General features: G+C 42.1%; 1 protein-coding gene across 1 annotated transcript in view; it reads left to right on the top strand.

The window, feature by feature from the left end:
- Positions 1-2,599: 2,599 nt before the first annotated feature.
- The window catches only part of SLC4A8 (solute carrier family 4 member 8), a 69,163-nt gene continuing 58,883 nt past the window's right edge, over positions 2,600-12,879 (top strand). Inside the window, exon 1 of the mRNA XM_045554883.1 lies at positions 2,600-2,785. Within this exon, the coding sequence (XP_045410839.1) occupies positions 2,741-2,785 (45 nt within the window). The 5' untranslated portion in view covers positions 2,600-2,740. The remainder of the gene's footprint in view (positions 2,786-12,879) is intronic.

Below are 12,879 nucleotides of genomic sequence, written 5' to 3'. Positions count from 1 at the left end.
GGCTCAAGCAATCCTCTTGCCTCAGCCTTCCAAGTAGCTGGGACTACAGACATGCACCTGGCTAATTTTTTCTATATATATTTTTAGTTGTCCATATAATTTCTTTCTATTTTTAGTAGAGACGGGGTCTCACTCTTGCTCAGGCTGGTCTCAAACTCCTGACCTCGAGCAATCCACCCGCCTCGGCCTCCCAGAGTGCTAGGATTACAGGCATGAGCCACCGCGCCCGGCCAAGCCTCGGTTTTCTTACCAGTGAAATGGAGAAATAACAGAGATGTTATGACTATTAAATACATTTATACCACCAAACCCAGGGCCTGGTACTTGGAAGTATTCCTAAAACCTTCAGCAGTGTCCTACTTTCTGTCATATAAGAAAAACAAAAGCCTGAACTAATTAGCCAGCTCTACAATTTGAATACTGCCTTTCTTTATGACAACTTTTACTTCCTACTGCTTTTCTCAATGACTTTCTGCTCTAGCCCAAATTGTGGCTACCCTGAATGGGCCATATGCATTACTACTCTTTTTTAAAAATTATTTTTAATTAATTATATTTTTAGAGACAGGGTCTCACTCTGTCATCTAGGCTGGAATACAGTGGCACGATCACAGCTCACTGTAGCTTTGAACTCTTGGGCTTAAGCGATCCTTCTGCCTCAGCCTCCTGAGTAGCAAGGACTTCTAGAGGCACATGCCACTATGCCCAGCTAAGTTAAATTTTTTTTTTTTTTTGCAGAGATGGAGTCTTGCTATGTTGCCCAGGCTGGTCTTGAACTCCTGACCTCAAGCAATCCTCCTGCTTTAGCTTCACAAAGTGCTGAGATTACAGGTGTGAACCACCACACCTAGTCTTGCATTACTACTATTAAGTCTTTGCCCAAAGCTTGAGATGCTAGCTCTCCTTACCTTGACTCAACTAAATCTTATGCATATTTTCAGACTTAGCTCAAACTCATATCCTCTGTGTCACCTTCCTGAAGTGTCTTTAAGTTATAAAGATCATTTTCTCTTCTGAATTTTTGTAATCTTTGTTGTCTATATTATTCATATGGCTCTTATTCTATGTTGTATTGTTTTGTCATTGTATTAACATATATCCTGTTTCCCACATTAGACTGTTAAGCTCATTGGAGATACATATTTTAGATTTCTCTGTATTTTCAGTGCACTTAGGCCTATATGTTAATAGGTGTTCAACACATTTTTAATTAGATTGAATTAAAAAGCATGTGTATTTTCTAACTACTTTCTATGTGCCCAGCACTCTTGAGACTCTGTGGAGTATACAGATGGGCATAAGAAAAATAATCATCACCTTCAAAGACCTTATAATATTATACTAAGCTACAGTCAACATGTAAATACTTAAATAACCACAGCATGGTAACTGCTGTAAGAAAGGTCTGATGTGCTATGAGGATTCTGAGGAGGAAGAGATGACATCTTTTAGAGATGTCAGGAAGAGTGAAATGAAGAAGGGCTTCTTGGAAGAGATGGCCTTTGAAGGATGGTCAAGATTTTGATGGGTAAAAATGGGGGTGAAGGTGGGATGCGAATTCCAGATTCTAGGGGGACGATTAGCAAAGAGATGGCCTGAGAATGTGGCAAGGAACACTAAAACTCAGAAACTGCACATGGGGCTTACACAGGAGATCAGAAATATGGTTCCGCTTCAGGGATACTGAAGCCCAACCTTGTTTTCAATTTCAGGGCTAATGCAAGAGATGGTATGCAGGCACCAAAACTTTAACATGTGCCAGACTATGTTCCCCAAGTGTAGCTTCTTTGGAGGCTGAGAACTATTTGCAACAACTCTTTCTCCCTAATAATGTGGACTCACCTATAGCCTGTTGTGATGGTACGTATAAAACAAAATGCCCCTTTCCTCCTCTTGGGGATACAGAGTTGTTAACGATTTTAGCCAACCTCTCTTTTCTTTCAAACCCAAATCAAATTGAATGCATTATTGACGATTTTCTAACCTTGCCTTAGATCAGTAGTTCTGTTGTTAAATAATAACTTGCCTCAGATCATTTCTTGGAAAAGTTGGAAGTGTTTTTGTGGAATTACTTCAACAATTATCCTTAGCTCAACTCTGTGCTTTTTGCTGCCAACCTGAGACTCAGGGAGAACACCTAAGTCATAGTGAGTATGCGAAGGGGCCTGATCACTGCCTGCCTGCTTCTCTTTGATCTGGCCACTAGCTCAGGGAGTAACAATTAATTTTAGAAGGCCCTCTCTCCTCATCCTCAATTACTTCCTCCTGCAATTCTGAGGGACGTTTTCCCGAAATTTAAAAATCACCTAAGGAATAAAATCAGAATAGGCAAAACCGACCCTTTCCCAGTTTTCAAGGGTCAGGTGCAGCTGCAAACAGAAGCAAGAGATTTTCAATTTCCAGCGAGCAGTTGGAAGGACCTTCAAGCCCAGAGGCCCCTGAAGGGAGGGAGGCGGTTTCCACGGCAACCGGGCCCTGGAGCGGTTGGTTCCTCCGGCTCCCCCCCCCCCCTCCTGGTAGCCCAGGGTACCGCCGGACAGCGTCCTCCTGTGCTCCGCGCCCTGATTGGCTGCAAAGGCCGCTCGCTGATTGGCTGCAGCGGATGCCTCGCGGGCCGGTGGCTATGGAGGCGGAGGCGGTTGATGGTTGACCGTTGGCTTCAGGGTAGGGGTCGCGCTCAGACTCGACCAGATTGACGCTCGGCCTGGAGGCCGTGGGGGAGACCTAGTTCGGCTCCGCCATGCCGGCCGGGAGTAACGAGCCGGACGGCGTCCTCAGCTATCAGGTAGGGCTCCGCCTCCCGCCCCTCCCCGGGGCTCAGCCTCCTCATCCTCTGCCCACCCTCCTTCCTTCTGCCCCCAAACCCGGGCTTCCCAGGCCACTCCCTGAGGGCGAGGGGAGGCCAACCCGGGACACCAGAGGGCGCTCCGGGCGGTTGGGGATCGGGCCGGGTGGTGAGAGGGTGACCTTGGCCCGAACCCGGGAGCCGGCTGGTCACTGCCGCATCCCTTGCGCCCCTGAGGAGCCCTGACGGCCGGCGGGCGGTGACCTCTGTTCTCCTCGGGTCTTCCCTGTTGGAAGAGGCCGGCTTCTGGCCTCGTGTTGTCCTGCTGGAACGTGGGCAGAAAGGGTGCCCAGGGACCTTGCACTGGTGGGGCAGGTCTTCTCTTTGTGTTTTTATTTCTGGGGGTTTCAGGTTCCTCAGTGGTTTGAGGAAGAGCCAGAAAGACTGGAGTCTGGGACCAACCCCTGTTAGTGTGGCCAGCTTTGTGAATCCCTCTGCCTCATTGCATAAACACCTGCCGAGTTCTGGGTACCGAAGCACAGATGGGCTGAGGGAGTGTTGAGGGGTCAGGAACAGGTGCTTGTTTAAGGGAATGAGAAAACCAGGTTTAAGTAACTGATAACGGAACTGTTGGGGTTGCTAATGTAAGGGAAAGCATTGAACTAGATGTTCGAGTCTGTAGGTTCAAATGCTACATCTGCCTCACACAGGCTTTGTGACCTTGAGTAAGTCACTTGCCTCTTTGAACCTGTTTCCCCATCTATTAAAATGGGAATGGTGTATCTGCTTTATCTACCTCACAGGGTTGTTTTGAGGATCAAACAAGGTGCTATTTGTGAAAAGGCTTTGTGAAATAATGTTTATCGTGTGACAGCCAGTAAGTGAGTGGTAGCTCATTGAATTCTCACTTCCCCTTTCCTGTGCAATCAGATGGTGTGGTTACTGCCCTGGAAAGAGGGCTTGAAGGGGAGTCAAGTCTGAAGTGGAGGGCTGTGAAGAGGATGATGGACCATCTCAGGAGGGATGACGGGTCTTGGAAACAAGTGGCATGTTAACGTCAGGGATGGTTTTCAGCAGGGAAAACATTCTGAGTTAGTAGCCAAATGGGGTACCAGATGCTGACTGTCTCCTCTTCTTCCTAGTAATAGTTTGCTACTCGAAGAGCCATACTTCCTTCTTTGCTTGCTCAGTCAAAAGGGGAACAACATCTAAAATTCTGGAAAAATCTTTCCATATTTAATCCTCTTAAGACCTATTAAGTGCATTTAATCTCTGCTTGGGATACAATGATGAGCAAAAATCGGCAATGTTCTTGCCCTCCTGAAGCTTACCGTCTAGTGGGGGAGGGGAGAAGTGTAACCATTTCTAATCAAATAATCACACAAATATTATAAACTGTGATAAGTGCTTTGAAAGAAAGATAGTGCTATGAGAGTGTATAAGAGGGTTCCACCCTTGGTCTCAGATCAGAGAAGATTTGCTAAGGAAGAAAATTTGAGCTAACAGCTAAAGAATGAATAAATGTCAACTGAAGGAAGAGGGAGATCAAAGGGCCTTGGAGGCAAAGAGAACAACATACATAAAGGTCCTGTGGCAGAAAGAGCCACATCTGGTTAGAAGACCTGAAAAAAGGCCAGTGTGGTGGAGCCATAGGGAGTGATGAGGGGAATGGTATGAGATGTATTCTGGGGTCATAATATACAGAACCATTATAGTCTATACCAAGGAAGTTGGTGTTTTTCTGAGGAACAAGGGGAAGCCACTGGAAGTGTTTAAGCAGGGAGGGGAAAGGGGAGGGTAAGAGAGAGAGAAAGAAGGCATGAGAGAGAATGAGATTATGATCAGATTTTCCTATTGAAAGGTTGCTTTGGCTGCAGTGAGGAGAATAGACTGGAACGCATGTGAGGAGACATGTCCTTAACATCCACAATGTGTACTGGTTGCATTATTGAGGGCATAATTATGCTTAGGTTTCTGTTAGTGTTCTGTGAAATTGGTAATTCGTGAGTGCTTCTGGGGTGGGATGGAAAATAATTATCTCCTTTACATCTAGTTTGTGAAAATTTCATGGGTGGTGGTATTGAGGAGAGGAAAAGGAATAGAGTGGGAACAGTAGGACCTCATGAAGGCTGGAGTCAGGTAATGGGCAAATAAGAACCTGAGAGATAGGGAAGAAAAAAGAATGAGGTTAGAAGGAGGACGGGAAATGGGGATGACTCAGAGGAGACACAGTCAACTGATTGGCAATTACCAATAAGGTCTCCTGTGTGCCAACTAGACGGTATGCAGGGGAGATGGGCCTTGCAAAGTGAGTAGATTGTGTAATTTCATGTAAACAGGTTCCAGACATCACATCTAAATGGCATAAGTCTGTGCTGCTTTCTCTGGACTACTGCTTTAGCCTTCCAAAAGTTCCCTTTGCTTTCTTTCTTGTCCTTCTATAGTCCACTTTCCACGTGTTAGCCACAGGGAACTTCTAAAAACACAAATCAATCAGCTCTTGTCATATCCTATCTTGAAAGCCTTCAGTGGCTTCCCAGTGCATTTTAAAATAAAATCCAAACTCTTTATCATGGTCTACCAAGCTTTAACATGATCAGGGCCTTGCCCACCCTCCCAGGACTGCCTCCACTACTCTCTCACTGTGTACCGCTTCTCTGGCTTTCTTTCTGTTTCTTTAATTTGTTAAGCTCCTTTATACCTCAGGAGCTTTGTTCTTGTCATTCCCTCTGCCTAGGACACTGTTCTACCCAGGCCTTCTCATGACTCAACTTGAATGGTGCCTCTTTAGAGTGGCTTTTCCTGACCTTTACCACTAATTTTCCTCTTTGATATGTTTCTGTTTTATGTTCTGATTTCTGTTTATTAATAGCACATATATTCCATCAGAGTAGAGGAGGGGAAAAAAAAGCACATATAACTTATCTGAAGTGTTCTTGTTTTGATTCTAGTTTATTATCTTTTCAGAGGCTTCATGAGAGCAGGAGCCAGGCAAACAATCTTATCATCTAGCACAGTGCCTGGTATAAAATTGGTACTCAATTGCATGAGTAAATGAACAACTCCCCCATATCCAAAGCCAAAGTGCCTCTCCTTCAGGAGCTCATGGTCTAGATAGGATGAGCACAGAGCAACAGATGCCCATTGCTTGATTACACAAAAGCTCTCCCTTCTGTATTGCTGTACCTTTGCTCAGGTGGTGAAGCTAGAAAATCTTTCCCCTTCTCTCAACCTAGAAAGTTTCATTTTAATCATCAAGGTTTGGCTCCATATCACTCTACTAGAATTCATCACTCAATTTCCCCTGCTCACAACACCTACCAAGTGCTATCACTTCTCCCACCCACTAACTTATGAAATATGCGTATTCATCTCTGCTGCTCACTTGAGGCTCCCTTTGTTGTTACTGTTGCGTTCACTTTTGTTGAGTACTTGTCATGTGCCAGACACTGTGCTAAGTGTTCTCTGTGCATTATCTCATTTAATGCTCTCTATAATCCTGAGAATTATGTATCTTTTTATCCCCATTTTTCAAATGAGGAAACTGAGATATAGAGAGGTTAAGTAACTCCTAAAAAGTGCCAGAGCTGCCTGTGGCTCTGCCAAATCCAAGGCTGCCTTTCTCCAAAGGATGTGCTTTTAATCACTGAATTACTGCAGGTGTGTCTTTGACATCTTGATCAGTGCCTGGCTCTGAGTGAGCACTTAATAAGTGTTTGGGAAGATAGGAGTGGGAAGAAACTGGAATGAGGGAGACCAGCTAGGAGGCTGTTGGTGTAATTTAGGATAAGTTCATGAAGGCCTCCATTATTTTGATGAGATCTCTGGAAGTGGTAATTGAAATGTTAAGAGTCAATGAGCTCTTAAAGGGTGCAGTAATAGAGTAAGAAGTTTAGAAAGCTTTAGAGAAAGCCTCTACTTTGGACTGGAACTGGGGACATGTTACAGCTTCACAGTTCTCCTCATCAGTACTTTGAGAACCAAGCAGAAGGAGGGGTTGGAGCCCTCAGCATTTGAGCCAAGTGGTGCTGGGAACTGAAAGGAAGTCCAGGGAGGGTGGAAGTGGCAAAGGCGGAAGCACGTGAATTCGGGCAATTACCAAGGCTTTTATGTGGATCAGGCCTGCTCAGAATGGAAAATTTTGCAAAATTCTTCAGAATAACAAGTCCTGGTAAATGGGTGATAATTGAGAAACATGGCCATTGGGAATAGAGTCACACCCCATGTCTTGCAGTGGACCTGAAAAAGCTCCAAGACAAGAGTTCCTGGAAGAGGCCTGAATTCTAGCGCCCAGTGACTCTGGCATATGTTGGAGCTCAGTAAATATTTGCTGAGTGAATGAATTAATGAATGAATGCTCTGTAGAAAGCAGGTCAACTTTTCTGAGGGTCAAAGTCCGTTTATGATAAGCAGTCAGTAAATATTTGCTCAATGTTATTGAACAAAAGTATCAACCATAGATAGCAATTTCTCCTCTCAGCACATTGCAACATATAATCCATACCCCTCTCTCCTCTCCTCACAACATGGTAGGCATTCTTTCCATATGTGAGAACTGGGGAACCTGTGGGCATTGTCTTTACCTGGTCTTACCAGCTCTGCTTTAGTAGAAGAAACGTGGGCTGACTTGCCAAGCCAAGACTTGAGCAGGGAGTTAGGGGCCAACTCAGGCTACAAATTTACTTCCTTCAAAACCTGTAGGTAATCTTAGCTCGTGGTTTGCCTTGACAGGGTAGACAGGGCTCACAGGAGTAATCAGGACACAGAAAAGCAATCATGTTTATTCTAAATCTGCTGCTAGGTAACAGCAACAAATCTTAGATAATGGAAAGGTTGGTTGTTACCCATACGGTAGTGACAAGTTTACTGGTCTTGGTAATCAGAAAGTCATAATGTATATATTAGTTTTCTGTTGCTGCCATAACAAATTACCACAAATTTAGTGGCTTTAACAACACAAATTTATCATCTCACAGTTCTGTGGTTCAGAAGTCCAACACAGGTCTCACTGGGCTAAAATCAAAGTGTTGGCAGGGCTGTGTTTCTTTCTGGAGGTTCTAGGAGAGAATCTGTTTCCTTGCCTTTTTCATCTTCTAGAAACTGCCTGCTTTCCTTGGCTCATAATTCTCTTCCTTCATTCCTTCCTCTATCTTCATAGCCAGAAACATAGCACTTCCTGGATGCTTTTGTCATCACATCTTTCTCTGACTCTACTCTTCTGCCTCCCTCTTCCACTTTTAACGATCCTTGTTATTACATTCAGATTACATTATGGTTTACATACTTCAGGATGATCTTATTGTAAGGGCAGCTGATTGGCAACCTTACTTCCATCTGCAGCTTTAATCCTCCTTTGCCATGTAAAGTAACATATTCACAAATTCTAGGGACTAGGATGTGCATCTCTTTTTTTAATTTTTATTTTATTTATTTATTTTTATTTTTTTGAGACAGAGTCTCTGTTGCCCGGGCTAGAGTGCCATGGCATCGGCTTAGCTCACAGCAACCTCAAACTCCTGGGCTTAAGCAATCCTTCTGCCTCAGCCTCCCGAGTAGCTGGGACTACAGGCATGTGCCACCATGCCTGGCTAATTTTTTCTATATATATTTTTAGTTGTCCAGTTAATTTCTTTCTATTTTCAGTAGAGACAGGGTCTTGCTCTTGCTCAGGCTGGTCTTGAACTCCTGACCTCAAGCAATCCTTCCGCCTCAGCCTCCCAAAGTGCTAGGATTACAGGTGTGAGCCACCGTCCAGCCAGGATGTGCATCTCTTTAGGGGGCCATTATTTTCCCTATTATAATGTACTAACTAGTAATCTATACTGAACAGGAGTGACTCCAAGTGGGGTTTGATAGAAGAATCACTGAGAAACCAGAGCCATTTTGGAATTTTAGACCCCTAGCATGCTGCTGAAGAGTCAGAATGGGAAGCTCCCTGGATATTCAGGAATTCATGGCCACTGAGAAGAGGAGGTCTGGAACAGCTGCACAAGTCCTCATGGAACCAATTTTCTTGCTATAGGTTGTCTGCATTGAATGAGGAAATAATTGAGTGCATTAGAGAGTTGGGGATCTGTGGGTCAGATTCAGTGATGGCAATCTACAAGGGGCCAGAATTCAGAGGCTCTGCTGGATGAAGAAGAAGATGGAAATGAATAAGGAGATGGAGAACTATTGGAGGTCTAGTCAATAAAGAGGAAGTTTAGAATACAAGGTTCTGGAGCACTAGGATTTAAGAAGGTAATAATGTGGCTCTGGAGCTATTCATACTATGGGCATTAAGCTGTGATTAGGTGATCTGAGCTCTCTGTAATAACCAGATTCTTTGCTTTTGGCAATATTAACATATAATGTTAATAAGGAACACAGACAGACTTGACTTGGAGTTCTTCCTATATCACTTAGCTCTGGTGAAATCTTAGCCTTGATTTAGGATTATTCTGAGGATTCAGTGAGGCAATCCATATAAATCACAGTGCTAGGCATATAATAAGTGCTCAATAAATATTTGTTCCTAATACTAATTGTATCAACAGTTTGCTCATTAAAAACCCTGAAAGTTGGCCAGGCGCAGTAGCTCATGCCTATAATCCTAGCACTTTGGATGGCCAAGGTGGGAGGATTGCTTGGGGTCAGGAGTTTGAGATCAGCCTGAGCAAGAGCAAAACCCAATCTCTATAAAAAATGGAAAAATTAGCCAGGTGTGGTGGCACGTGCCTATAGTCCTGGCTACTTGGGAGGCTGAGTCAGGAGGATCACTTGAGCCCGGGAGTTTGAGGTTGCAGTGAGCTATGATTGTGTATTTTAGCTGGGGCAGCAGAGAGAGACCGTGTCTCAAAAAAAAAAAAAAAAAAAAAGAAACCCTGAAAGTCGTCTCTATATTTGTTGATTTCAAAATGGTTGGATGTTTTTTGTCTAGGTGGGGATGGAAGTAGGGTGGAGTAGGAAGGCACTATATACAATTTCTGAAAACACTGAATCCTTAGGGAAAAAATGAAAGGGTTTTTTGAGGTAAAAAGTCTGAGACCTATTGCAGAAAAGGAGGTGGGGTTTAGTTGGGCGGGTGGACCACTACATAGGTGCAGAGTGGAGCAGCAGGGGAAGTGTGTCAAAGAGAAAGCTCCCCACCTTCCCCCTCCCCTGCAGCCTCTGTGGCTGCTTGCAGGAGCTGGGACCATGATGTAAGACTCAGCTCTGCCCCTGCCTTTTAATTTGTCCATTAACTGTAAGTGAGAATCTGGTCTGCTACTCAGTTATAATTCATTCATTTTTCAAGGCTCATAACAATGCTTTCTCAAGACCTGCCGTGCAATTTCAGTGTTTTAATGTGTATTTAACCCACTTAGTTCTGTTTGTCTTATCTAGTCCTTGAGGTAGGCAGTCAAATCAATTCACATTTATGTGGTGGGTCATTGTCAGTGAGCTGGGAGGAAATACAGAAAAGAGGATACTTAGAAATAGGGCTTTTTCTCTAATTCAACCTTCTTTTCCTCCGTCCCTCTTTCCCTTTTTCTCCTAAGCATATATAATGTGTTTCTTATGATTCTAATTTTTTCTGAGTCACAAGCCCCTGTAAGAATCTGATGAAAATTATGAAACCTCTCCCAAGAAAAATGCACATTCACACATATTCTCACAGATCCTCTGAAGCCCATTCATCCTAGAAATCCATGCACCCCAGGTTGAAAGGTCCTTTTTTCCATAAATAATGATAGTATCAGAGGAAATAACAGCTAACTGGTAAGGAATCTGCAGCAAGCACAGACCATACAGACCTGATGTTCCTTTCTTTTCGTTTTTAATGATTTCAAGCAAACTCTGTATAAATTTCAAGCACATACCAAAGTAGAGAGATTTGCATAATGAATCATCATGTACCAATGACTTGGCTTCAACAATGAACACGCCATCTTGTTTCATCTATGTCTCCATCCATTCTCCAAATCTCAGACATCATTTCATCAGTAAAAATTTCAGTGTGTATCACTAACGATTAAGGACTGTTTTTTAAATGAAATAACTGCCATATCACAGGATTGTTATTATGCTTAAAAAGTAACAGCAATTCATTAATATAATCAAATATTCATTTAGTTTAAATTTCTGTGCCTTGTAATTCTTTTTTTTTTTTAATACTTGGTTTATTTTAACCAATATCCAAACAAGGTCTACATATTCACATTCAAGCCTGACCTTTTGAATGCTTTGGCTAATAGTTATTGACAGTGGCTCTGTTTTCTTTGGCAAGACAAAGTGGAGGAACAATTAGTCAATGAATTTAGGCTGTGGTTAACCAATATAAATTAAGGAAACTACAAATAACAAGTCAATTTCTCAACCTGAATTTTTCAGATGATTAACCTTTCTCTTCACATTTTGCTTTTATAGTCTTGGAGTCAAGAAATCAATCTTCTCTTCCTTCTGCCCTCCCTCTCTTCTTTTAGATTCCCACTGTGTTTTGTGCTGTGTCAGGTGTCTGTGGACAGTACTAAGTACTGTAATCCTCTGGATATTAAAAACTAGGGGGGAAGCCAACATGAATAATTATTCATATATATAATTTTCATATATATGGTTTTATGAGAAAATATATGATCAAATATCAAATAAAGTGTTCATAAAACTAAAAAATATTCATTGACATTTATTAGGTACTTACCATGTGCTGTACGTTGTACTGGGTGCTAGATACATAGAGGTGAACATAAGACACAGTATCCATGCTCCTGGAACTTACAGGAGCACAAGTTACAGTGGCAAGCTACTGTAATGGACGCTGGGAAAACAAGGATGAAAAATACCTGGTTCTTGCTGTCAGGGAATTCATGATCTAAAAGGTAAGCTAGGTAAACAAATACCACATGAGTCCAAAATACAGCTAAGTTTTTTCTGCTTAAAAATTATTCCTCAGAAAGGACTTTATGTGAGTCTTAACAACTTAACTGGAAGTGAAAACTGATATTCCTTGGGAAATTGTGTTAATTCACTCAAAGCATCCATGGTGATGAGGAAGACACTGATGTTAAAGGTGCATTTGAAGATTTTGCATACCATTATGTCATAAAATGTGAGAAAAGTAAATTTATATATTAATATTTTATATATATGTAATTTTTCAATTTCATCTCTAAATATTTTAGTATCTATATCTAAAAGATAAGGATTCTTGAAAAAGAAGCATAGTATCACCTAAAGAGAAAATGGTTTCTTTAATGTTATAAAAGTTCTAGTCAGTATTCAAATTTCCAATTGTCTCATATGTCGTATTTTTAACTTTTTAAATACTTGATTTTTTAGAAACAGGTTTATGTTCACAGTAAAATTGAGAGGAAGATGCAGAGATTTTCCATACATCTCCCACCCCGACACATGCCTAGCTTCCCCCATTATCAACATCCCCCACCAATTTGCTTGGTGGTGGATAGTTTTGTGGGTTTGAACAAATGTATAATGATGTGTATACACCATTATAGTATCATACACTTATTTTCACTGCCCTAAAATTCTTTGTGCTCTGCCTATTCGTCCTTCCCTACCCCTGACCCCTGGTAACCACTGATCTTTTTACTGTCTCCATAATTTTGCCTTTTCTAGAATGTCACATAGTTGGAATTATATAGTATGTAGCCTTTTCAGATTGGCTTCTTTCACTTAGTAATATATATTTAAATTTCCTCTATGTCTTTTCATGGCTTGATAGCTCATTTCTTTTTAGCACTAAATAATATTCTATAGTCTGCATGTACCATAGTTTAGCCATCCACCTACTGAAGCACATCTTGTTTGCTTCCACATTTTGCCAATTAGGAGTAAGGCTTCTGTAAACATCTGTGTTCAGGTTTTTGTGTGGACGTAAGTTTTCAATCCTTTTGAGTAAATACCTGAGGAGCACAATTGCTGGATCATATGATAACAATATGTTTAGTTTTGTAAGAAACTGTCATTTACATTCTCACAAGCAGAGAATGAGAGTTCCTGTAGTTCCACATCCCCTCTAGTATTTGGTGGTATTGGTGTCCTGCATTTTGGCCATCCTAATAGGTATGTAGGTAATGTTTTTTAAGCTTTCAGTTTGTTTGAATCAGGATCCAAAT

The sequence above is a fragment of the Lemur catta genome, chromosome 6 (genome assembly GCF_020740605.2).
Source record: "Lemur catta isolate mLemCat1 chromosome 6, mLemCat1.pri, whole genome shotgun sequence".
NCBI classification, from domain to species: Eukaryota; Metazoa; Chordata; class Mammalia; order Primates; family Lemuridae; genus Lemur; species Lemur catta.
This window is presented reverse-complemented; position numbering and strand designations above follow the sequence as displayed.